The 23,481-nt window shown below is 44.9% G+C and overlaps 2 protein-coding genes across 2 annotated transcripts in view; both read right to left on the reverse strand.

The window, feature by feature from the left end:
• BTBD19 (BTB domain containing 19) overlaps nt 1–2,047 on the reverse strand; it is a 59,472-nt gene extending 57,425 nt beyond the window's left edge. Inside the window, exon 1 of the mRNA XM_081914030.1 lies at nt 1,014–2,047. Coding sequence (XP_081770156.1) covers nt 1,014–1,084 — 71 coding nt within the window. The 5' untranslated portion in view covers nt 1,085–2,047. The remainder of the gene's footprint in view (nt 1–1,013) is intronic.
• Nucleotides 2,048–3,491: 1,444 nt separating this feature from the next.
• PLK3 (polo like kinase 3) lies at nt 3,492–19,928 on the reverse strand. Its single transcript, XM_081913953.1, has 15 exons — nt 19,630–19,928; nt 15,237–15,344; nt 15,028–15,144; nt 13,532–13,661; nt 13,169–13,256; nt 11,853–11,948; nt 9,943–10,141; nt 9,330–9,456; nt 8,708–8,817; nt 8,479–8,599; nt 7,711–7,794; nt 7,105–7,267; nt 6,355–6,484; nt 5,675–5,785; nt 3,492–5,075 (listed from the first exon to the last, which is right to left on the reverse strand). Exons 1-15 carry the CDS (start codon nt 19,825–19,827, stop codon nt 4,881–4,883), a joined length of 1,977 nt encoding a protein of 658 aa, XP_081770079.1. The 5' UTR covers nt 19,828–19,928; the 3' UTR covers nt 3,492–4,880.
• Nucleotides 19,929–23,481: the final 3,553 nt, after the last annotated feature.

The raw sequence follows: 23,481 nt of genomic DNA on the forward strand, positions 1-23,481 counted from the left end.
TCCCATGCACACTTAATGGTGAATACATGTACATATGACCAAGCATTAAATTTAACAAGCCAATCACCACATGTAGGAGGAAGTGTTGGGCTAGGACCTGGGAGACCAGGATCCAAATTCCCACTCAGTTATGAAGCTCACTGGATGACTTTGGGCCAGTCACCACCTCTCAGCTTAACTTACCTCACAGGGGTTTTGTGAGGGTAAAATGGGGAGGGGAGGACCATAAATACTGCCTTGAGCTTCTTGGAGGAAAGGTGGGGTAGAAATCAATAAATAAATCCAACAGGGCTCATTTTATGGAGTCTGCCATTGTTCAGTTGTGCATGGTAATTCCATTAAATACATGCACATGTTGCCAGTCTGAGAATGACCTAGGAGAACCCCTCAGTCCAGTTCAAAAACAGCCAGCTCGCAACCTTACACAGAGCACTCCTGCCCTAAAATAACTCCTTTCCATTTTTTACAACAGCTGCCCCATTTCTGCAGACACTGGATATGCTTCAGTAAGCCTCTGATGGCAACAGCACCAAGAGAAGGGATGTCAGGGCACCAAACAAAGCAGGTGGCTTTGTCTAACGCACACTGTTGCACATGACCTCAACCCAGAGGAAATTCCTTTGCGCACTCATCAAAAATAGTAGTAAAATAAGAGGCTAGAGGTAACAAGGTGACAACAGAAGCAGCCAGCGAAAGGTTGGAAACATACGCCAAGTACCTCCAATAATTCCTAAAGGGGGTTCATTTTGGACAGGTCACGAGAGAAATCCTGCACCTACTATACTGTGATTAGGTGCTGCAAATTGTACTCGTTGACTATCAAAGAACAGCAAAAATCACAAGCCACAACAAGGACACTTTATGTTTGTAGACAGATTTTTTAAAAGAACAACCCACAAAAAACGACATCTCAGCTCAGCATTTCATTAGCTTAGTCTCTGCAATGTTTAAATCAGTTCTCACAAGTAGGAACATCTCAGCCACTTTCAAACAGCTGCAAGAGATTTCCGTACTGGACATAACTGCATGCTTGAACCAGCCTCCAGCCATGTTGCCTGTGTACAGGGAAGTCCCCAGTGTTCATGCTCTGCCTAGACCAAAATAGCCTTTGCTTCTGTTACTCATGTGCTTTGGTAACCACCCATTTGGATAACCGCCATGCATTGTACGCAGGATGCCTTTGAAAATGTTCCAGAAACTTCAATTGGTCCCGAATAAGCCTGCAAGATTAGATGTTTTGATCATGTTACACCAGTGCTCTCTCATCAGCACTGACTTCCAGTCCATTTCCACTTCCAATTTCCCACCCCGATCTGGCCACAGTGATCCATGCGATGGTCACCTCCAGGCTTGACTACTGTAATTCACTCTACGCAGGGCTGCCTTGAAACTGTTCTACAAATGCCAGCGGGTGCAGAATGCTGCAGTGAGGCTCCTCATGGGGTCCCTGCCATGGGATCATATTCACCCAGTGCTTTACCTGTTGCACTGGCTCCCGGTGGAGTATAGGGTCAGGTTCAAGGTGCTGGTCTTGACCTTTAAAGCCCTTTGTGGCTTAGGGCCCTCGTATTTACAGGACCGCCTCTCCTAGTATGCCCTGCAGAGGACCTTAAGGTCCATGAATAACCATAGTTTAGAGGTCCCGGGCCCTAAGGAAGTCAGACTATCCTCCACCAGGACCAGGGCCAGGGCCTTTTCAGTGATGGCTCTGACCTGGTGGAATGCTCTGTCCCATGAGACTAGGGCCCTTCAGGATTTAACCTCCTTCCGTCGGGCCTCTAAGACAGCTATTTCACCAGGCCTTTAATTTGAATTCAGCCTGACTTTTATTTCCCTTCTCTTCCCTCCCCCTCTCCCCTTTTATGAAGATTATGTGCTCTGAGACCCCACAGCTAATTCTCCCCTGGCCTCCTCGCTGGCCCAAGTAGGACTAATTCAGCCAGCTAGTCCTGGTGACTAATGCTTATTAGATGGATTTCCCCCAAACTGATTTCTGAACTTTGAATTTTATTGTTATTCATGTTTTTATACTGTATTTTATGCTGCTTCTACAATTAAGTTTTAAATTTGTTATTAGCTGCCCTGAGCCGGGTTTTCTGAACCAGGAAGGGCAGGGTATAAATAAAAAAGTATTATTATTATTATTATAATTCCCAATTCTGTTTTTGATCTTTAAATCCCACTCAATGGCTTCCTCCCAGTCTTTGAGATGAAGTTCAGAGATCCCTTTCCAGGTGACCCCAACAAATGCAGTAGACAGTTATTGGGAAGAGGGGCTTTTTGGCAGTGGGATCCTGACTGTGCAATGCCCAGCAATGCACCTTCTTTGATTTCTCTAGCACCAGGTGAATTCCCCCCCCCCCCAAACTAGGTCTATAAAAGAATTTTTTTTCTGCTGCTTGAGCGGAAGTTGTTTTTTATTATCTGCAGCTAATGTTCTATTGCTAGCTAGCATATGATGTATGTCTACTGTCTATGTAAGTGCACACCTGCCAAATTTCCTCTGGGGACGGGTTGAACTTTACTGCATGTAATGCTCTGAAAGAAAATATAATGAAAATGATTTATAGATGGTACATGACCCCAGTTCAAATTGGCAAAAATATACCACCTGTCTGATAATAAATGTTGGAAGTGTAAAGAAAGTGAAGGAACATTCTTTCACCTCTGGTGGACAGGCCCTAAAGTGAAGGCCTTCTGGGAAATGATATATAATGAATTGAAAAAGGTATTTAAGTATACCTTCACTAAGAAACCAGAGGCCTTCCTCCTGGGCATTGTCGGCCAAGGGGTGGCAAAGAAGGACCGAACCTTTTTTATGTATGCAACAACAGCAGCAAGGATACTCCTGGCGAAACACTGGAAAACTCAAGATTTCCCCACACTGGAAGACTGGCAGATGCAACTGATAGACTATATGGAACTGGCCGAGATGACGGGCAGAATTCGAGACCTGGGAGAAGAGAGGACGGAAGAAGACTGGAAGAAATTCAAGATTTATTTACAAAAATATTGTAATTTGGCTGAATGTTAAGCAGGTTGCTAAATCATAAACAATCGGGCACCACTAAATTAGATAGAATTAGGAAGACAAGTGAGATTGAGAAAATGTGAACCATTTGGAGAACTATTAGATTATAAATTAAGATTGTGGGACATAAAATGCAAATAAGATGATAAATTGCTGGAAAATTCCTTTTTTATGATGAAAATGGGAGTGGGAGATGAGAGGAAGTCCAGAGAAGTTGTGAAAATATGTCATGGCAGATATTGTATTGTGAACCAACTATGTATTCATATGGAAAAACTTTAATAAATATTTTTAAAAAAACAAATTTCCTCTGGGGGCATGCTAATATATAAAGCAGCTTTCCATAGCACGAATATGTCATAGTAGTCTAGACCAAGGAAACATTGATACAGCTTTTTATTTGCCTCGCCGGCAGCCCCAATGAAACTCCTAACCACCAATGAGACACTTACAAAGTAACCATTGTTCTTTTGCTTTTAAATAAAAATGAGTTTTATTGTAATCAAGACAGCTGGGTTTTTGGAGACATGGTGTGCAATGATTGACAAGACACAGGTGCAAAATAAATAGCTCATAAATACATAAATAAATCTTAGGATGTTCACACCATTTAGGCTCCATAGCTGGACAAATAGTCTTGTCAAGTTCAAAACATTAAACTGGCAGCTTCCAACGAAGCCGTTCAAGTCTGTACCATGGCAATTTACAGAATAACTCTGCTGCATCTTGGAATGAAAACAGCTGAGAAAATGAGGCAAACAGGGTGTTTCACAGTCTCAGCACAAAAAGAAAAAAAAAATCCCATTTGCCTAATTAGTGTAACAGTTCCATTACCCAACATGTACCTTTGCAGCCTCGAGTGCTTAGCAGCAGCAGCAGCACTAGGTATTTGAATTAACCCTGATTTCAGACTGAAGATTCAGCTATCCTACCTCTGTTCCTCCCAAATTAAAGAGTTGCAGCAGTTCTTCCCTACCAATTCCAGAAGGCAGCCAGCTGGCTCTTCAGCTAACTACAGTCCCCCAAGGATTGTGGTAGTCCTATCACAGCTAAAGCAGGGAAGCAGTTTGTCTGATCTTGTGCCTCTGCAGCATCCGTTTCTGCTGCCCTTCTTAGCAGAGCAGCCACACCCAATTCACAGATTTCTTGTTTGGTCCATGAGTCAGAACCAGCCAAGGATTAGGCAAGTAATGCAACTCTGAGCAAAAAACAAAATGAAAAACTGCATTCCACGGGAAGGCAGCGGTAGTGTTGCAAGAGCCTGAAATGGCTCACAACAGAAATCACTTGATTTAGCCTGAATACATGAACTGGACTCACAGCCCTTTAACCCTTCAAGACTCTGAGATGCCAAGATCCAACAGCAGATTTGGCATTAGGCACTGGACAAAACTCAGAAAACTTTTTTTTAAAAAAAGAGATTTGCTATTACCCTCACTACTTGTTTCCCATGGAGTGTATGGATCACAGATTCTCCCCTCCCCATGAACAAGCCAATGTGCATAACCATCTGTGCAAAGGCCACTCAGGAGTAAAGGCAGTTATCTCTACTCCTCCTCTCCAATGTGGACTGGAGATGTCATGTCAAAGCAAGTGAAAAAAAAAATCCCATTTCTTTAACAATAATAAAAAGTCATTAGGTGGCTAGCATCCCAGAAGTTGATGGATTCCGAAGAAGGGTTTGGCCCAATCTGAGTGCAGTTTGGGTTTTGAAGTTTTCCCTTGTAGAAAGGCATGTGACTAAGGAAGAATTCTGATGTCTCAAGCGTTGCCTTCTCCTGCACCGTTAACAACAAAGCTCTTGGAAGAACAGAAAGGGCCAAGGATACCAGGTGTCCACCCTGTAGCCTTATGCATCCACTCGCTGTTGAAGCAGCTTAAGGATGTATTTGAGCCTACGCTGGAGCTCCGGTGAACAGCCAAGTTCTGCAATGCTGCTGAGCTTGTAGGTGTAGGAATTCCTGTCACGGTTTATGTAGGTGAGGAGGCAGGTGTGGTCAGGTTTGCTGAAGATCACCTTGGTATGATCATTGTAGAAGTTCACCTAGAATAAAGGAGATGGAGCACAACAGACATTTAATACTTGTGCCTCTTTCTGTGTAGCACTCCCTACCCTCAACTCCCAACTCAATTGGGTTTAGCCATCAACCACGGCCTGCACCTAGGTATCTGCTAGCATAGCCTTAATATGGAGGGTAGTTTTATGCCCCCACCACAGACATCTCCATCTAAGTGGAAACAAAGGGCAAATTGCTGAAGGGATAGGAATCTAGATTTAGAAAAGGGCCTATGGAATCAGATATGTTTAGTATTTGTAGAGGTGCTTTAAAATGTGTTAGAATTCTTAATTTCAAGACACCAGCTGCTACTCAAAAATAGCAGAGTAGGCATAACAAACTGAATGTGCTCTACAAAGCAGATAGCCCAGCATCTACTTTCAGCTTAGCATCCACATTCTCAGAAGCACTCCACAGAAAGCTTATTTTCCAAAGCAAAAGGCAACACTTCAGATTATACCCCACACAATAGTTATAGCAACTGAGCTGAAGTGTGGATATGAAACGCCAACATGTGCCACCTCCATCAATAGGTAGGACATAGGGCCTACGTAATCTGCTAAAAAGACTTGGTGCCCATTATTACCTGAAAGGTTCCATTGCTAAAAAGCATCAATAAGGCTTGATTAGTCTTCACCCATTGTAGAAGCAACAGTGGAACATGTCCAGTCTCATCTATGCTGGGTAAGTCTCCTCCCTGGGATTTTTTGGAGGGGGGGGGGGGAGTGGAGAGAAGGGAAGAAAAAAGAGAAATTAGAGAATCATTGGCACCACATGACTGGCTTTGTCCTAGCAATTGTTTTTCTGTATAACTTTATCCCTGACACTACTCCCAAGCCAAAGGAGAAGGTAAGTATTGGCCAAATTCAAGAAACATGAATTAGCACATCCGTTTAATGGATCATCTCTGCTTTGAGAAAGGAAGTCCTACTCCATCCACCAATCGAGGCTTTGGCAAGGCAACTAGGAGTGCAGAATCTGGCAGTAAAGAGCCTACCAAATACATGCTTTGGTGTTTGGAGCCACGAACCAAAGTTTGGCCAATACGATGAAAGCTTCAATGCTTTCAGGTGTATCCCACAAGACCCTTCAAGGGAGGCTCTTCCTATGAACCTTGCATATGGTCAAACATACTTGAGAGCAAGGGGGGATTGTTCTCTGCTAAAACACAACTCGTGTTTTCTGCATCGAGCTGAGTCGTCAGCAAGCCAATGCAACTAACTCTTTACACACATACCAACTACGCCAAGCCAGGCAGCTGCTCACCTTCATTAGATGCTGTTCCATATATGAGGCAAAGTACTGCAGGACACCCATCTGCCCCTGCAGCTGCTCAGGGACAGCTGAAGCCGGGAAGGAGAAATGCTTGCTGTTTGTCAGGTTGTAATGCACTTTCCTGAAGGGAAAGAGAATGCAGTTAGCTGCAGTAGTCAGATTGTAGTCATAAAAATTCAGCTCCAAAAAATCCAAACCCTTAAAGGTTGTCTGTTCCTTATTGAATCAGACCTTTTGCATCATCCTAAGACAAACCCCCAGGTGGGTAAACACACTGTCCCCACCGCCATAAGATCATAAAGATAGGTCCTGATTCAACTAAGTGCATTCAACTCGCTGGAACCAGTGCAAGGGTGCCTGCTATTGCAAACTGGGCTTGCCCTCCTCTCCTCCTCCAGCTACTTGCGGGCGGGGGTTGGTAGAACCCCCAGAACACACAGGGAGAAGGGAGGCCTTTCTGCCTGGCAAGCAGAAATGCTCACACTAAAAGAATGCTTGCTTTAGCACAATGTTCAACTTCTCCCACAATCTAGTCCTCTAGCCTTGCTCCAAATAGGGGAAGCCCCTTCTCCCATTCTTGTGGGTTACCCAATAATTTGATCCATATAATATCTTGCAGTTCCCCTCACCACACCAGAAGGTGGCTAAGTAGGACCTGAGCACTAGTCAAGGTAGGCCATGACTACACTTCTGCACTTCCCAACCTCAAAACCCTCCAGGAAGTCCGTTTCTTCCACTCACTTCCAGTTGGCAGAAAGGGCCATATGAGTTCCATCATTGAAGAGGACACCAATGCTGTGGTTGGAGAGCTGATAGCCGAAACCATACTTGTTGGAATAGTCCACCCACTTGCTCACCCAGACAAAGTGCTCATGGCAAGCCAGGGAAGCAGGATTCCTCTCAGCTGGACAGGGAAGAAAGGTACTCATTAAATAAAGCTAATAGGTTCAAACCTATTTCAAAAGTGGTACTGAAATGAGGTTGAAAGAGAAGAGGTCATGCTTGGGATAGGAACAGAATCAGTCTCAACTTTCCTACTCCCAGATGTTGCAAATCTAATTGGATTACCATTTATCTAGATAAATAGGTAGATGGACAAACACACCACCCCTTAGTTTCTGCATTCCATCAGGATGCTACCTAAAAGGAGGTGGCCCTTATTCTGGATGACGACAAATATCAGGTAACCGAGATCCAGGGAGCCTGATGTTAAAAGCCTCTTTAGCAGGTTAGAAGAACTAGGGCTGCACCTCTCCTGCTTCTCCCCCCTAATATCAACATCCAAGACAACAGTTCTTCCATTTGTCTCTAACCATCCCAGGGATTGTGATACTCCCTGAAGCTTACCTGGTGGCATGACAGATAGACAGTTCTTCAGAAGACCAATGGCTGATTCAATGACAGATGATGCTGTGACACAGTCTTCAAATACTAGTGGGTGGGGGAAAGAGGGGAAGAAGATAGTTAAGTTTTTACAAAATCAGCTTACATGGCCAAGCTCAAGAGATTTTCTGCTCCCGAAGCTCAAAATTCAAACAGGAGTGGGAAGAGAAAGGCTGAAGAACCTGTTGACCCCTTGCCCCCCTGTTGCTGGATTACAACTCTCATCATCTCCAACCACTGGCTATGCAGTCTAGGGCTGAAGGAAGTTGGGGCCCAACAACCTCTGCAGGGCCACAGTTTCACATCCTCAAATTAAGCCGCTTCTAACATTAAGACCTACAGGACCCAGCCAAAAGACCATCGAACCCAGAATAGAATTCTTTATCTAACCATGAGCAGAAATGATTTTTTCCAAAAACAATGAAGGATGTGATAGCAATGGCCCTCCCCAATTGTCTCCAGTATCCAGAGTTACCCTGCCTCTAAGAATGGATTTGTTGTTCAGTTTCGATGACTGATAGGCATTGTGAGACTGAACCTGCCAGTTCAGAGTCAGTCTGCTCAAGACTTAAACTGCTTGTTGGCCCTACTGTCCATGATGAAGTGCTTCTCTGCTTTGCTCTTGAAGGGCCCTCTACCACCCTGGGACTAGGCCTGACAGACAGCAGATTTCATCTGACCAAAATACACTGTTAAGGAGGAACTGCTAATTGAGACATTGCCACTTCTCACCTTCACAGCTGCTGCTAGCCATCGTCCCACGAATGGACCTGGAGATGGATTTCTGTGAGCCTTCCTCTGCTACCGTATCTACTGGGCTAGAGCCAGGACTCTGACCATTCAAAGGAGTGACCTAAGGAGACAGAAAGTCTGATCAGCACATAGCAGGGTAACTTCCTTGTTTCTCTTTCCTTCCTCTGAAAGCCACAACTGAACAGCCAAGTTCCTGCAGTTAGTTTACCTCATTCCCTTCGACAGTTTTGTGGCTCAGTTGCCTACAGATGGAGGTCTTCACAAGGCCTGTTACCAGCTTGGAGATATCATCTCTCTCTTCTGAAGGAGCCTTCTTAACTAAAGTAAGAAGAATACAAGTTAATAAGATCCTAACACAAAGTCTACAGGTCAGGGCTGCAGATATTGCTTAAAGTAGACTCTGTCAAGTACATACATTAGGGGTTAGGGACTGACATGGGAGTTCTAGGGGTTGCTCTGGCTTGGCCACTTGGTGTTAATTTACGGATCCAAGTGGCAAGCCTCCTTTCCCCATATTCTTCTATTCCATGCATCAGGTGGTGAAGGGCTGCAGTGTCTGGAGTTTATTGCCAATCCTAGTATCTCCCAGTTTCCCAATCCTGCAGATGAAACATCAAGGGAAAACTAGTGGCTACTTCCAGGCAGGACCAACATGTTGCTATTAGCCTCATGCCTTGCTTATGTGCTTCCCAAAGGCATATTGTTGGCCTTGGCATGAACCAAACACTGACCTAGGTGGGCCTTTGGTTCTTATTAAGCAGAAGTGTGAGCATAAGTTTTCACAGGGGCTACAGTCAGTTCCCAGAACAAGAGGTCAATGTGCAACTTACCTTTTGACTTTCTTTTCCCAAAGAGACTCTTTGTGACCTTTACAAACAGGCTCCTGGCAGGGTTGGGAGGGTTCAGTTCTGGCACCATCACACAGCTGCTGGGTGGGAGCTTATCAGGCGTGTATCCCTTGAAAGTTGAGAAAACTAATTAGCAAAGCTGAGCTATGCATCAGAACAGACTGTACACAATATACTGGACCAATGCCAGCTTCTTCAAGGCCCTATTGCCAATCGACAGGATTTGGCCACATTCACAAGTTTTGCAAGTCCTCTAAATCACATGCACCCTTGGAAAGGGTATAATAACCAGGCAGCATAGAGCAAAGATATCTGAGGATTGTTAAGCGATAATTAGAAGCAGGATGTAATTATCTAAATTGCAATCCAGGCAGGATCCCAGGAGCTAACACCCATATTAATAGAACACTGCCATTCCAATAATGGAGGTGGCCCAGTCACAGACTCCATATGAATAGGAAGAAGTTATCACCCCAAGAAAGAGATATTGCCACTTCTCACCTTACAGCATGTTGTGTAGCTTAGCTTACTACCTTGGCAGTGACATCGCTAGAACACACACACACACACACACACACAGAAGATTGCTGCTCACTTTGGTGAAGAACTCATGGTCCAAGATCTCCTCCAGCGTGAAGCGGTCCTGGGGGTTGCGTTTCAAGATGCCAACAAGCAGGTTCTTGGCTGGTAGGGAAAGGAAGGCTGGGAGCGTGTACGTGACATGCTTGATGCACTTGTAGGTCTCCTTGAGGTCAGAAGTCTCAAAAGGGGGGGTCCCACATAGCAACGTGTACCTGAGGGGTGGGGAGAAGAAAGGTGGCAAGTGGTGAATTCACTCAGTGCTGAGGAGACTCCAGAATAGTTCTGGCCTAGCAGCCTGCCCTTGGCAGCCTCCATGAGCACATGACTCAGCAACAACTCTGGAGGAAGTCTGACAGGCGGCAACACCCAATTAAGTGCTCCCTGTAATGAAGCTCATAAGACACTGCTGTCGCTTCAGGTGCTTGCAGACCGGAGTCACATCCGGAGAGCAAGTGACAGTCCTTCCATGTGATCAGAGCTAACAAGCCAAGCCTTTCTAGAAGAGGTTCTGTGCCTAGCTGAAAACTGGGAAAAGGAGAGAAGGAGGGATCTCCCCTTTGCAGTCACCAGGTTCAAGGCTACTCTTCTCTCACCCCCCAGCACTCAAGATAAAAATTTCCATTTACTGCGCTGTGAAAACTTAACAGGAAGCTGTGGCTAACCAGGGCAAAGACAACTGAAGGCACAAACTATTTTTTAAGACGACACTCCGGAAAGCAGCCGAATAGCACCTGAGCCAAATAGCCAGCTGTGAACCACAGGCCAGCCACTTTTTCCATTTGTTCTAAAGAAATTGTCAATAAGATTGTGGAAGATTAGCAGCAGCTTTGTGGCGTTTCGAGTTTCATCAGATAAACAGATTTGTCCTTAAAACAGACCTTCTTATATATGGCCCAGAAATACATTTAAGCAGTCATTATGGGCAAAGCTTTATGGGTCTAGTTGCAGTCAAGCTATGCTAGCAACATGTGCTCAGCATACAAGCATCTTTTATCTAATACTCAGACCAATACTTCCATTGCTCAGGGGACCCAACAGGTAGCCTGAATTCCACACGACTATCATAGCCAAGAGCACTTAAAATAAATTGGCAAAGCCCTCAGCTTTATCAACCTCTGAAAAGCTTCAACCGCTACTTTCCCTCTTAAGATGCCCTCGGTAAGTGTTTGTGCAGAACATGGTGCACTACGCTGTCAAGCTGACACAAGCGCTTCAGCATTTGTAGGAAGCAATAGGGAGGCAATAAGCACTTAGCATGAAGGCCTACAAAGCTGTTTGCAATTTGATCCCAACATACTTGGAGCAAACTGATTCCTCATTCTACCAATCTCCAATAACCCCAACTTCAATTACCACCTGTCTGTTTGAGCCCCAGATAGAGGGATATGCAGTGGTGCTCTGTGGCTAACTAACAATTTCCCCGACAAAGCCATCAACATTTTTTGAGAAGAGGAATCCTTTGTTTGAAGCAAGGTGTCAACAGCTAGAATTTAGGCTGCTCGGCTGCATGCAGACTCCACGCTTCATGCATTTAATTTCATCGCAGCTTCTCTTCAGGGTTCCTGCATTTGCCACCCACTCCGAGCTCTTGCTTGTAGCCTATTATTTTTAGTACCTAATCTTCAACAAGGTTTATGTTGTGCTAGGCAGCCTTTCTCAACCTGTGGGTCCCCAGATGTTGTTGGACTACAACTCCCATCACCCCTAGCTAGCAAGGCTAGAGATTAGGGGTGATGGGAATTGTAGTCCAACAACATCTGGGGATCTGCAGGTTGAGAACCACTTTGCTAGAACATGCTGGCCAAAGAATCCTGCTTCCTCCCATTTAGCTATACAAAAAGAGCTAAAAAGCCAAGAAGTTGCAGAACTGAAACAGGCCTGCAAGAAGCCTTCAGAGGGGGAAAAAACATGGTTTGGACTTACATGACACAGCCCAAAGACCACACATCTGACTCCGGTCCATGCCCTTGTCGCAGGAGCACTTCGGGGGCAAGGTAATTGGGGGTACCACAGATAGTCCTGGAAGCAAACACACATAGGATCATTAGTTGGGCTACAGCAGGGATTCCTTGCCAAGTCAGCAGTACAAAAAGGGAAGTTCGGCATAGGAAATACTGCTGCCAGAAGAGTAAAGGGGAAAGAATAGAGTGCAGGCCTTGCATGCAGAACTCTGTCTCAGGCTCAAACCCTTGGCTATCATGGACAAGTGGTCTGGCTCAGGGCAGCTTCGTTTGTGACATCTTAAGATCTTCTACCATAGACCAGGCCAAGCCACACCAACCTCACTGAAGTTTCTACAGAAATACCACTTTCACAACATCCTCTCAGATTCATTTCCTACTGCAAAGATTTAAGCTGAGTAAACATGTACCTGGGGGAAAGTTACAACATGCGATTCAATTAACCACAGAACTCTTATTTTAAAAAGGTCTCTTTCCCCCCCTTTTTTAAAGAGTTCTACTGTTAGACGTTGGGCGTCCTCTTTTGCAATAGTACAGGCTGGATTATAGTTTCTTAACTCGAAGCAAACAGTGAGCAAGGTTTATTTTACTACAATAGGATCACAGCTGATCAAGTGGGTAACAAAAACCCTGATCTGACAAGATCATTCTGCCAGTTTTCAAGGCTGCAGCTGAGGCTCTGACTGGCGCATCTCACTGTAGCTCCTTTTCCAGCCCCCTGGTGCCCCTGCAACATGTGAATGAACCAACCAATACCATACTACTTTGCTGCGTGAGCCTCCCAGTAGCCTCAGCCACATCTTTCTGACTAGAATCGCAATAGTACTGACTCGCCTGTCCCTTGCACCTATACCCACTCACTGCTACCCTGTTGTGTGTAAGAACCCTTCCCCATCCAGAACTCCTTTCTACGCTGTATGCTTGCCCATATACAGCAGCAACACTTTGCATGAGGCAGAAATCCAATATAAGGTTGGGCATTGTTTCTCTCTGCTGTGCAAACATGAGGCTTCTGCCTTAGACAGAACTGCACACACAGTAACTGCTTTGTTCCTTTCACCACCAAGTTCCAGGCTGAAGCAAAGGAGTATTTCAAGTCCAGTGTCCCTGTTGTGCTCCAATTCCCCCTTCCCCAAATGCACACAGCTGCAAAGGGGTGTGTGTGGTAGGATAAACAGGCCAAGGAGACACTGTAAGAGAACCTCTTTACTCTGGAGTAAGCTAGGGCAGCATTCGACAATGAAAGAGCATACGAAAGTGATCCATCAAGCCACCTACTTTTTTCGCTGGTCTGCGGGCTCCAGTCTGGCAGCCAAACCAAAGTCTCCAACTTTCAGTTCCATGTTTTCATTGATGAAAAAGTTACCTGCAACAGAAAATAACAGGGCTCTAAATGTCAAACATTGTGCAACTGTCTCAGCAGTTCCTCCTCTAGATACCTAGAAGACAAAGCTGTGCTTATTCCCCACAGAACAGCATTTCCTGAATAGGCTTTAGTATCTAGAAACCCAGTTTTTGTATTTTTAAAATGCAAGTTTCTAAGATACAAGGAGATTAGATGCTGACTTCTGAAGGTTACTTCAACCTCAACAATACAAATTTGCTCCCAAATGAACAAGAGAGCAGTTATGTTGCACATACCCAGTTTCAGATCCCGGTGCAGGATGCCCTTAAGGTGGAGGTATTTCAAGGCAGAGATGATCTGTTTGAGGTAATATCGGACCTCTGCCTCCAGAAGGGTGTGCCGGGATTTCCAGATATGTGCCAAAGACTGCAAGAGAAAAGGTTTGGTTACAGAGATGCTCTTGCAGACTATTATTAGTCTAAGAATGACTAGTTGTCCTGGTGTATTGCAGGCAAGAACCAGGGCGGTGTAGTTGTTCCAGTATTAGTATTGAAGCACCATATTCAAAGGACTCCTCAGCCACGAAGCTCACTGGACAATGCTAAGCCAACCTCCTCTCAGGTTCAAAACAGTGGTATGGGCAAGTATTCCAAACTCTCACACACTTGTCTTCCACTATCAGATTTTCCTCCTTCTCCCATCCTAAACCTCTGAATCCAGCTAGGGATGCGTCTTCATGTTTTATGGCTTCTCTCAAAATAAATCTCTTTTCAGGGTCTAATCACAAAGATTCCAAGATTTGCTACAATGTGCCCTTTATACTGAGTCCAGGGGGATTTACTAAACCTCTCCCAACAGTTATTCCAAAATGGATGTGAAGACTGCAGATTTAATCATGCAAGGCTTACAAGCAAGCCGAATGAAGATAAACGAACTCTATTAAACATTAAGAAATGCAACTGAAGTGCTCCAAGAAAAGCCTCTAGATAGCAATAACCAGTTCTGTTTTAGCAAAATGAAGTTCCTGTGTGAAATCCTGGATCCGATCCCAATTCCTTCTATACAAGCACTATTCCAACAAGTAATCCTTGCAGGGCAGTTTTATATCAAGTTTGATCTATCCCAGAGCAGCCAAAGCCATTAAGATGCCAGTGGCTGACTTACTGTGTTTACAGGGGTTTGAACTGCAAACAGAACAAGCAGCTAAAACAGCATGACTGTTATGCATGGCAGCTGCAGCTTCCACGCCAAGGGCACCTGTATGACAGATTCTTATGCAAGCATTTGTGGCGCTGTATCATGCAAAGCAGGAGTATCAAATGGCAAACAGCAAATGTGCCAATTCAGTATCGGTAAGGAAACCTGCCTGTGAACATTCCTACATTCCCAAGGATGCTGAAAGAGGTCTGCCTGACCTACATGGTCCCCAGCACTCCTGGGAAATGTCTGACAGCGGCACTAATTGCCACTATTACTGGTCCTACTGCTTTGACACAATAAGAGGCATTCTAATCCAGTAACTCCCTATGCTGCAGTAATATATCCCATCTTTTCCTACCACGTCTAATCATAACAGAAAACCATACTTTCATCCATTGTACCCATGGGAAGTATCCAGTGGATGATATATCTCGTATAGGCAGAGACCTGTTGTTCAGTGCAAACCATTCTACAGGTTCTATTTCTGCTGCCCTTTGTTCACAGTGCAATAAAACATTGAGTCCAATAGAACTAAAGTATGCTTGATGGGGAGGTACAGGTTCTCTGTAGAGAAAGAAAAGTTGGGACTCACTTTCCTGCTGCAGTGCTCAAGGAAGATATAGATGTTCTCCGTATCCTCAAAATGATGTGAGAACTTCACGATGTGTTTGTGGTGCAGGTCTCTGTGCAGCTCGATTTCATTGATGATCTGGAAGAAGCATAATCAGAAAGAGTTGGTAGCTAGGACATGGCCAACACCCCAGCTATCCTCATTCTGCTCAGGACTAGGGAGCTACATACCTTCTCCCGCTGGTGTGGCTTGGCCACTCTGCTGTGAGGAATGACCTTCACTGCATAGGTCTTGTTGCTTGAGAGGTCTGTTACTTCATAGCACCTTGCAAATCCACCCTGCAAACCAATAAGGCAGCAATTAGGAGGGTGGGCTAAAGAGAACTCCTTTCTTGTCCATGATAGATTAGCAACTCATGGGAAGCATCTCAGGTCTCCTTTCCCCCTGGCACCTGTACCATCAATTTGACTTCTAAAATAAAAATAGGGGAACCGCGGTCTTCAGCCAAAGTGCTAGGACTATATTTGCCACCAAAACTAAGTCAACATAAAACACTAGTTGAGGATAGATTTTAAAGCTCTTCTTTTAAGGTATCACAAGTTACTGGAAGAACTGCCTGCTTTCATTCATGCGTAATGGGTATCAGAAGAGGAGTCCTTAGTTCAGAAGGTTGGTTGTACAGCATATGCTGTATATACAGAAAATCTCTAGTTAAAAGGCTCATAAGTAGTAATGGAAAGACCATTTTTTGCTAGAGACCCCAGAGGTCTGATGCTTGTCAATGGTTGGACTTTGGACTGAGGTTCATGTGCCTGCTTTCAACATACTCAGCATTCTCTCAGATCTTCGCCTAAAACTAGAACTAGACATCAAGACCACAAAAAGCAAGGAAACAGGATTAGGACAGGATCCAATTCAGATCTAAGTAGAATGAGATCACAGAAAATGCAATTGCCGCATGACTAACAGCATTCTAACCTGAAGTGTGAGAAACATCTAACATATGCCTGAGATCACTGCCTTAGCACCTCAGGCAAAGTATACCAAAACAGGAACCCAGCAAGATGGTAAGAGCTAATGTGAACTCACCCTTCAAGTCCTTTAAGGATGGACTACTTCAAAACATGGTCATAGCCACTTAAGCACAGTAATATCTCAACCATGGTGCTAAAGAACAGACTCAATAATCAATTCAAATATCAATTCAAATATTTCACGGGCTTCCAAGTTTTGTTTAAACGAGTTTAAAGTTTGGGAAACATGCTCAAGACATTTCTTTCATTCCATTCCATTCCCTCAGTGACATTGCAATATATCGAAATTATAACCTAGGCCAAGTATATGGCTCAATAAAATAAAAGTTCCATTCCAAGTCAGGAGGGACAAGTTTGAGGAACTTGAACAGAGGAAGTCCAGCTTTTGTGTCCTGCCCCTTTGGATATTCAAAATTTATGGGCAAGTTTGTGTAACTTGAAAACCAACTTATTTTCATAATGGTACACAAAATATTCTCCTAATTCAAACATTTGAACATGTTATGTAGTGAAAACATTCCATTTTAAAGAAACAGTTCCACTTCTGACTATGGTTTAGCACATTCTCCAGGCATACATTTTATTTCATGTTACAGCTCTCACTATCCTAGGGTTTGTGTCTATTCCTTTGGGTTTCCCCACACCCACTGTCGTCATGCTTTTTTTAACAGAATATGATTTTAACAGCATATGATCTCACAAGACAACCAGCACTGAAGGAGGACTAGAGACAGGTTTTTCCAGCTGTAAAGAAAGTATATCTTTGCTGCAGCCTACACCTTACCTAAAATAAGCCTCACACCTATACAACATCCTGAACAAAGAGAAACCAGTTTCTCATAAAATCCTAGCTTGGGCATCAGCACAGAAACAGCTCTGGCTGGTATTGCCAGAAAGGATCTTTCAAAGAAGCAGTAAGAACAGGGGTTGGGGGGAGAGAGAGAATTATACACACTGCCAAATTCGACATTAGCTCTACCGCGTTTGGAAGTGCCAGGACACCCCCATACACAATGAGCAGATTTTCCATATGACACATCACATTGTTTGATGTAGGGCAAAAGGAACCAACCGACGCACCCCTCCTTCAAAGCACGATCTTCGAAACAATGCCAGCTTTGCTCACCAAGAGGAGAGATTTCCAGTGGAAATGCTGCTTTTCCCCCACCCCCTCCTCTGAAACCTGATTACACAGATTGCTCAATGAGCAAGGTGGTTTTGAGCCAGGGGGAAAAAATTGAATCAGAAGAGTTCTAAGGCAAAAAAGAAAAATATATGCGCAGTCTGGGAAACCAGTGTTTGCAATGCATATAACCAGTGCAGTCATGCAACATCTTATCAACTATTACCACAGTGTTGTATTTGTTTTACTGTTCTAAAATGTTCTGTCATCTTTTTTCCTTTCTAACTGTCAACAAAAATTGCATCCTTTTGCAGACTTTGTTAGTAAATCGGCTGCTGAGCAAAATTTGCATTTGCCAGGGAATGATGCTATAGAATGGAACAAAGGATGAATGGAACCCTGAAGGCCCATGCTCCTTTAAGGGAACAGCAGACAGAAGGCCCCTTCTCCAATCACTGAAGTCCTTGCCTAGAATCCATTTGAGCATCTTTAGCAGGGGTAGGCAACCTAAGGCCCGGGGGCCGGATGCGGCCCAATCACCTTCTCAATCTGGCCCGTGGACAGACCAGGAATCAGCGTGTTTTTACATGAGTAGAATGTGTCCTTTTATTTAAAATGCATCTCTGGGTTATTTGTGGGGCATAGGATTTCGTTCATTTCCCCCCAAAATATAGTCCAGCCCACCACAGGGTCTGAGGGACGGTGGACCAGCCCACGGCTGAAAAAGGTTGCTGATCCCTGATCTTTAGCAAGCTCACATGGCTTCGCAACAGTAAGCATCAGATATGTGCTTATTATTATTGTTAGGATTTTATAAACAATAATGTTATACAAGTATGTATACCAAGTTTCTCATGTCGTTTGTATATCACAAAAATTGCATAATAAATGTGGAAAATATCTACAACGTATGTTTCAAGCAGAAACAGTCACTCACCACCCTTCTGAAACCTCCATATTGCAGATTAGCAAGCCTCCAATAGCAATCTACTGCATGAGGTAAGCAAGCTACTTGACACTCCTGGATAAACATGAGAAACTGTTGGGATCCAATCCCCAAGTTGTCTGCTAAATTTTTTACATTTAGGCTCCACCGTTCTTCCAAGGAGGTCACAGTAGCATAATCTTAGCCAGTGGCGTAGTGTGGGTTGTCAGCACCCGGGGCAAGGCAAGTAATTTGTGCCCCCTAACCCATGGATTTGCACCCCCTAACCCTAACCCCCAGATGTTGCGCCCGGCCCTCCCTGCACCCCCCACGCTACGCCACTGATCTTAGCCCTGTACAGAACTGTTGGCAGAGACTATGACCAGCCTAAGGGAACTCAACAAACTTCATGCAAACAGAATTTTAAATATGGCCATCTACATCCCATCCCAGAACTCCAATCATGGTATCACGCTAGCTCTCTGGAAGGTGTAAGGTATGGTGGTCAGCTTTCCCCAGCACCTATTTTGTTGAAGTAGGACTATAAATAATGCAGATTAAGTAATCTAAATCACCAACCATATCCCTTCCCCCCTCTCCCCCCCCCCCAATCCCTGTGGTCCATGTTGTACAAATAGTATAAGAATGCACTTGGGATCTGTTATGGCATCCCAGAACATATTCACTGAATTAGACCAGTAGTTGCAGTTCAGCATCTGCAAGAGAACCCAAAACCTAAAGAAACCCACCAGAAAACGGCTTACTAGTCGCCAAAGGGCTAAGAACTACGATTTGAACATCCGGTCCCAGACGTGCTTGACTCAGTCAAATGGAATCATAGCTGCCCTGGAGAAGTCCTAAGAGATGGCCTATTATAATTTTTTGGGGAAAACAACAGCCATTTCCCGCCTCCTATTCGTTATCTCTCCCTCTCTCGCACCCCCCCAACTAAGACCCACTTGGGTAGCTTAACCATTTCTATCTAGTCTTCTTTAAAAGCTCCGCTCGCTTGTTGGGACGATTCCTCATTTGGGGGTGGGTGGACAGGGAAGAGCGCACTAAAATACGAAGTGGGGGAATGAATGACGAGTGGTTAAATATTAAAGCCCCATCTGCACCCGAAGCCCCACACAAAACGAGATGGGGGGGGGGAGTGGGAGAGAGAATCGTGCCTCGACATGCCTGCCTCGGATCAAGCGGGAAGTCTTGGCGGGGGAAGGAAACGCTCCACGCGAGCAAATAGAGAACGAGAAGAGGGAGGAAGGGAAGCGGATGAGACACTTTTGGGTCCCCTATCGCGACAAGCCGCGGGTGCTGCTGTTCGTCACCCTATGCGAAAGTCTCCTCCGCCGTAACTCGCGGGCAGCTTTCGGGGTGCTGGTGTCGGAATTGGCCCTTAAATCCACGATCCCTCACTAGGGCGCGCCAGAACCCAGCCCTGGCCGCACACGCTAGAAGCCGGCCGGCTCAGAGTAGAAGGCAGCGGGGCTGGGAAGGGAGAAATTCCTTCGCCCACCGCTCTCCCAAGATGCCGCAGGTACCTTTCCAAGCAGGCGGCCTTTGCTGTAGGATCTGCCGGAGACCGGGTCGGTGATGATCCGCGTCGGTTCGGCTGGCTTCGGCTGCTCTACCCGGTCGGATTTGGGCGAAGTGACCGCGGGAGGCGAAGGCTTGTACAAGTCCGAGCCCACCCCAGGGTCGCCGAACGGGTGCGGCTGGAGGAAGCAAGCGGGCTCCATGGCTGACGGGGCCCACTTACTGCGAGCGGGCCGGGCCTCTCCCCGGTTCTCTCTCCCCGCACAAAAATCACGTGGAGCCCCGGCAGTTTCGCGCGCGCACGCTGCCTCTACCCGCGGCCAGGGAATCCCGCGGCTTTTATCAATGAGCGCGGCAGACGTCACCGGCTAGGGAACCCTCCCTCCAGCCAGGGGGCGGGCTTAGTTTTTTAAAGCAGCCGCTGCCCGCTGGGAGTTGCGTGATGACTTTCTTTTTCTGCAAGGCCAAGGGGAAATTCGGAAGAATGCATGAAAGGGAACGAGAGAGATAAAAATAGCTTTTCCTCGCTCACTCCCTTCCCCCCCCCGACCGAGGCCTTGGAGTATTAACAATGGAGAGGCAGGCAGACCAATGAATCAAATCCAAAGTTGGCTTGAGCTCGGTTTTCCTAGGACAGTGAACTCTGCCTTGTTTCTTTCCAATCCATGAGCTAGTTTATGCTGTGGGGAAGATCCTCAGCAATTCCTCGTGTGGCTCAGTAGGGTTGTTTAGTAGGGCTCGGGAAGGGAAAGGGAGTGAGAGAGACCACTTGGGACATCATCCTACAGTTTATGTTGAGAGCACCATCTGGTTTTAAAACTAATTTTCAGCCTACTCCATCTTAACTGTGCTGGACTGGCTAGAGGAGTCTTCGTCAACCTGGTGCCCTCCACCTACCGTTGAGCATCAGTCATGCTTGCTGGGCCTGGTGGGAGTTGTAGTACACCTGGATGACATTTTGGACTCCTACTTTCATCAGACCCATCCAGCATGGTCAAAGGTGATGGGTGGTAGTCTCACAGGTTCCTCATTATGTTAGAATTTGCAGTCCTCCTTTATTTTAGAAGTTTGACCTGGTATAAGGCAATTCCCTCTGTTCCAGGGCCGTCCTGCCCATGAGGAGGTCTGAGACAGCCGCCTCGGATGGGACGGCAGAATCCCAAGGGGTGGCACCCTCACAGGTACTGTGCCCACCTCTGCCACCAATGCCAGAGAAGTGAGGAGAAGCAGCTTTGGTTTCCCGGTTCTGGTGAGATCTCACAGACCTCTCACAAGATCTCACCAGAACCCAGAAGCTGCAGTCATGTCACCCCAGTTAACCAAAGGGGGGTGGGAGGGCGGCACTTTCCTATTTCACCTCAGACGGTGATATATTCACAGCATGGAGAGAAGCATTATAATCTGCTAAAGTCTGCACATCAAGCAAGCATTAAAGGAAAAGCTGCACAGCTAAAAGTAACTCTTATTATGAACCTAAATTTGTGGGATTGTGACCTGACAGGATGTTTGATTCCCCATACCACAAGTTGATGGGAATGCACCTGTGTACTCCCAAAAATTATCCATCCTGTGAACTAGGATTGCATATGATGACTGTGGTGATTGTAGTAATTGAGAGACTTTTCCGTATAAGAAACACTGGGATGGGAGTTGGAAGATGATCCCTGGAGAATCTATGAGTGGGTGGAGCCTGACCAGCTGAAGGCAGAAAACTTGTTGTTTTAACTTCTATTTAATAAAAACTCTCTTGCTTCAAGATATTGAATGCAAACTTATTGCAATTGCCAATGTAGCTTTAAAACATAACTAAATTATCTGCTCTTTTCAACAGGGCTTCCAACTGTTACCTTTGTAACAGTGCCTTTAAGAGCAGTTTGGTGTGGAAATATTAGCTGGTGATGATGTTCATCTCCACACCTTAAAGCTTCACATGCTTATTTATTCACAGATCAAGTTACTCCTGCCACACAATAATAGATCAGGTACTTGGGGGAGGGTGTCAGTTGGAAACTCTGTTTTAAATAAGTTATTAGTTAAACAGGTAAACAAATTTAAAAGAAGCTCTTTAAAGTCTTCCCCACACAACTTACTATCTCCTCTGAATTTATTTTCCAGATGTTTGCATTTGATTTCATATTAGAATGGAAAATGCAGCTAACACTTCTCTTCCTCTGTTTTAATTGTCCTATGGCTATTTTTGACCCCCAGAGGAATTCAGGTGGGTTTGGAATAGTGGGTGAGTTTCTAGGTATCACACCATTTCCCTACCCAGTTTTTTCTGCCCTTTTGTTTGTTCTGGCGACTGGAAATAGTTATTTTGTCCCTTAAAAAGTACACTGAAGCAACAACACAAACTGCCATGGCAACAGTACTGTGGGGCCATCTGGAGGAGGTTCCTCTTTGTAAGGAAACAATTTTAAACACGAAAGCACCCAGAAATAAGTTGGGTTAACACTTTGAAACTTATGGGTAGAATCCTGCATGGCATATATATGTGAATTAGCTCCTCCATACTCCAGACATGATATATATGTAGCCAAAGTGTACGAATTACATTATGTATGTGGCTTCTTTTTCTCTGCTATGTAGAATCTCAGAATCGCCTATTGGGCAGTAGATACAAAAATGTATGTACAGTGGTACCTCGGGTTAAGTACTTAATTCATTCCGGAGGTCCGTTCTTAACCTGAAACTGTTCTTAACCTGAAGCACCACTTTAGCTAATGGGGACTCCTGCTGCTGCCGCGCCGCTGCCGGAGCACGATTTCTGTTCTCATCCTGAAGCAAAGTTCTTAACCTTGAAGCACTATTTCTGGGTTAGCGGAGTCTGTAACCTGAAACGTATGTAACCTGAAGCGTATGTAACCCGAGGTACCACTGTATACATTAAAGGCAAATATCATGTGTGAGAGTGCGGAGGAGAATAGCTATACTTTTCTATGTAAGTGGAACTCATTTCAAAATAACTTGATGTCTGCAGATAAGAGTCCATTCCCTTTATTTGTTTGCTGGTTAAAACAACCCCCAAAACTAAAAAAATATATGTGCAAAATAAGAGCATTGTTATTTACTGTTCAAAGAATAAAACAAATGAGAGATAAGAAATTACTGGAGCTACTCTGCTTCCGTTTATATGCTGATATTTAGATTCTGCCCAGCATCTTGCTTAGCATCCTTCAGGATATGTTTCTTCCATGTGCAGTTTTGCCTCTCAAACCAGATCCTGAGCATATAAAGTCACACAAAAAATTGGGCACACTTGTTTTCCTTTGTGACTTTTCCCCATGATGTTCATGTCTGAAGATATGGGGAATAAATGCACCTTGTCATCTAATATACTAAAGCAGAGATTGACAATCTTATTTGGAACTTTGAGAAAGTGTTGTGGACACCAGTCACAGAATGGCTGCCATGGGGCTGTGGCATAAAAAAAATATGGCTGCCACATCTAAAAATGCAGAAAAAGACGCTGCCACAAGATTGCATGTTCCCATCAGTTGTGGTGGCGGTGGGCAGGAAGGCACCTACACCAGCCTCTATTCTGTGAATACAGAAGGAAGCTCTTTGCACCTCTTCTCTGTTCAGACTAGGAGGGAGCATAGCTGTCAACTTTTCCCTTTTCTTGCGAGGAATCCTATTCGGAATAAGGGAATTTCCCTTAGAAAAAGGGAAACGTTGACAGCTATGGGAGGGAGGGTATCTGGCTTTGGCATCCAATGACATATTTAAGGTGTAATATTCAGTGTAAGAGAGGCTGAGCCAAGGCAAACAGAAACTAAGCAGGAATAGCAACTTCTTCTGCACTGTAGATTTTTGAGGAGATATTTACTAAGACCTTTTGTGGGTATCATGGCCTT

This window comes from Podarcis melisellensis (assembly GCF_964234715.1).
Source record: "Podarcis melisellensis genome assembly, chromosome: 6".
Taxonomy (NCBI): domain Eukaryota; kingdom Metazoa; phylum Chordata; class Lepidosauria; order Squamata; family Lacertidae; genus Podarcis; species Podarcis melisellensis.

Excerpts from the sequence above, each read along its gene's own strand:
- PLK3 (XM_081913953.1), bottom strand. The coding sequence starts at position 19,827 with ATGGAGCCCGCTTGCTTCCTCCAGCCGCACCCGTTCGGCGACCCTGGG. Across the intron at positions 6,485-7,104 it reads GCCCTTTCTGCCAACTGGAA|GAAAGTGCATTACAACCTGA; the intron begins GTGAGTGGAAGA and ends CTTTCCCTTCAG. Across the intron at positions 5,076-5,674 it reads TTAGCAATGGAACCTTTCAG|GTGAACTTCTACAATGATCA; the intron begins GTAATAATGGGC and ends CCTTTATTCTAG.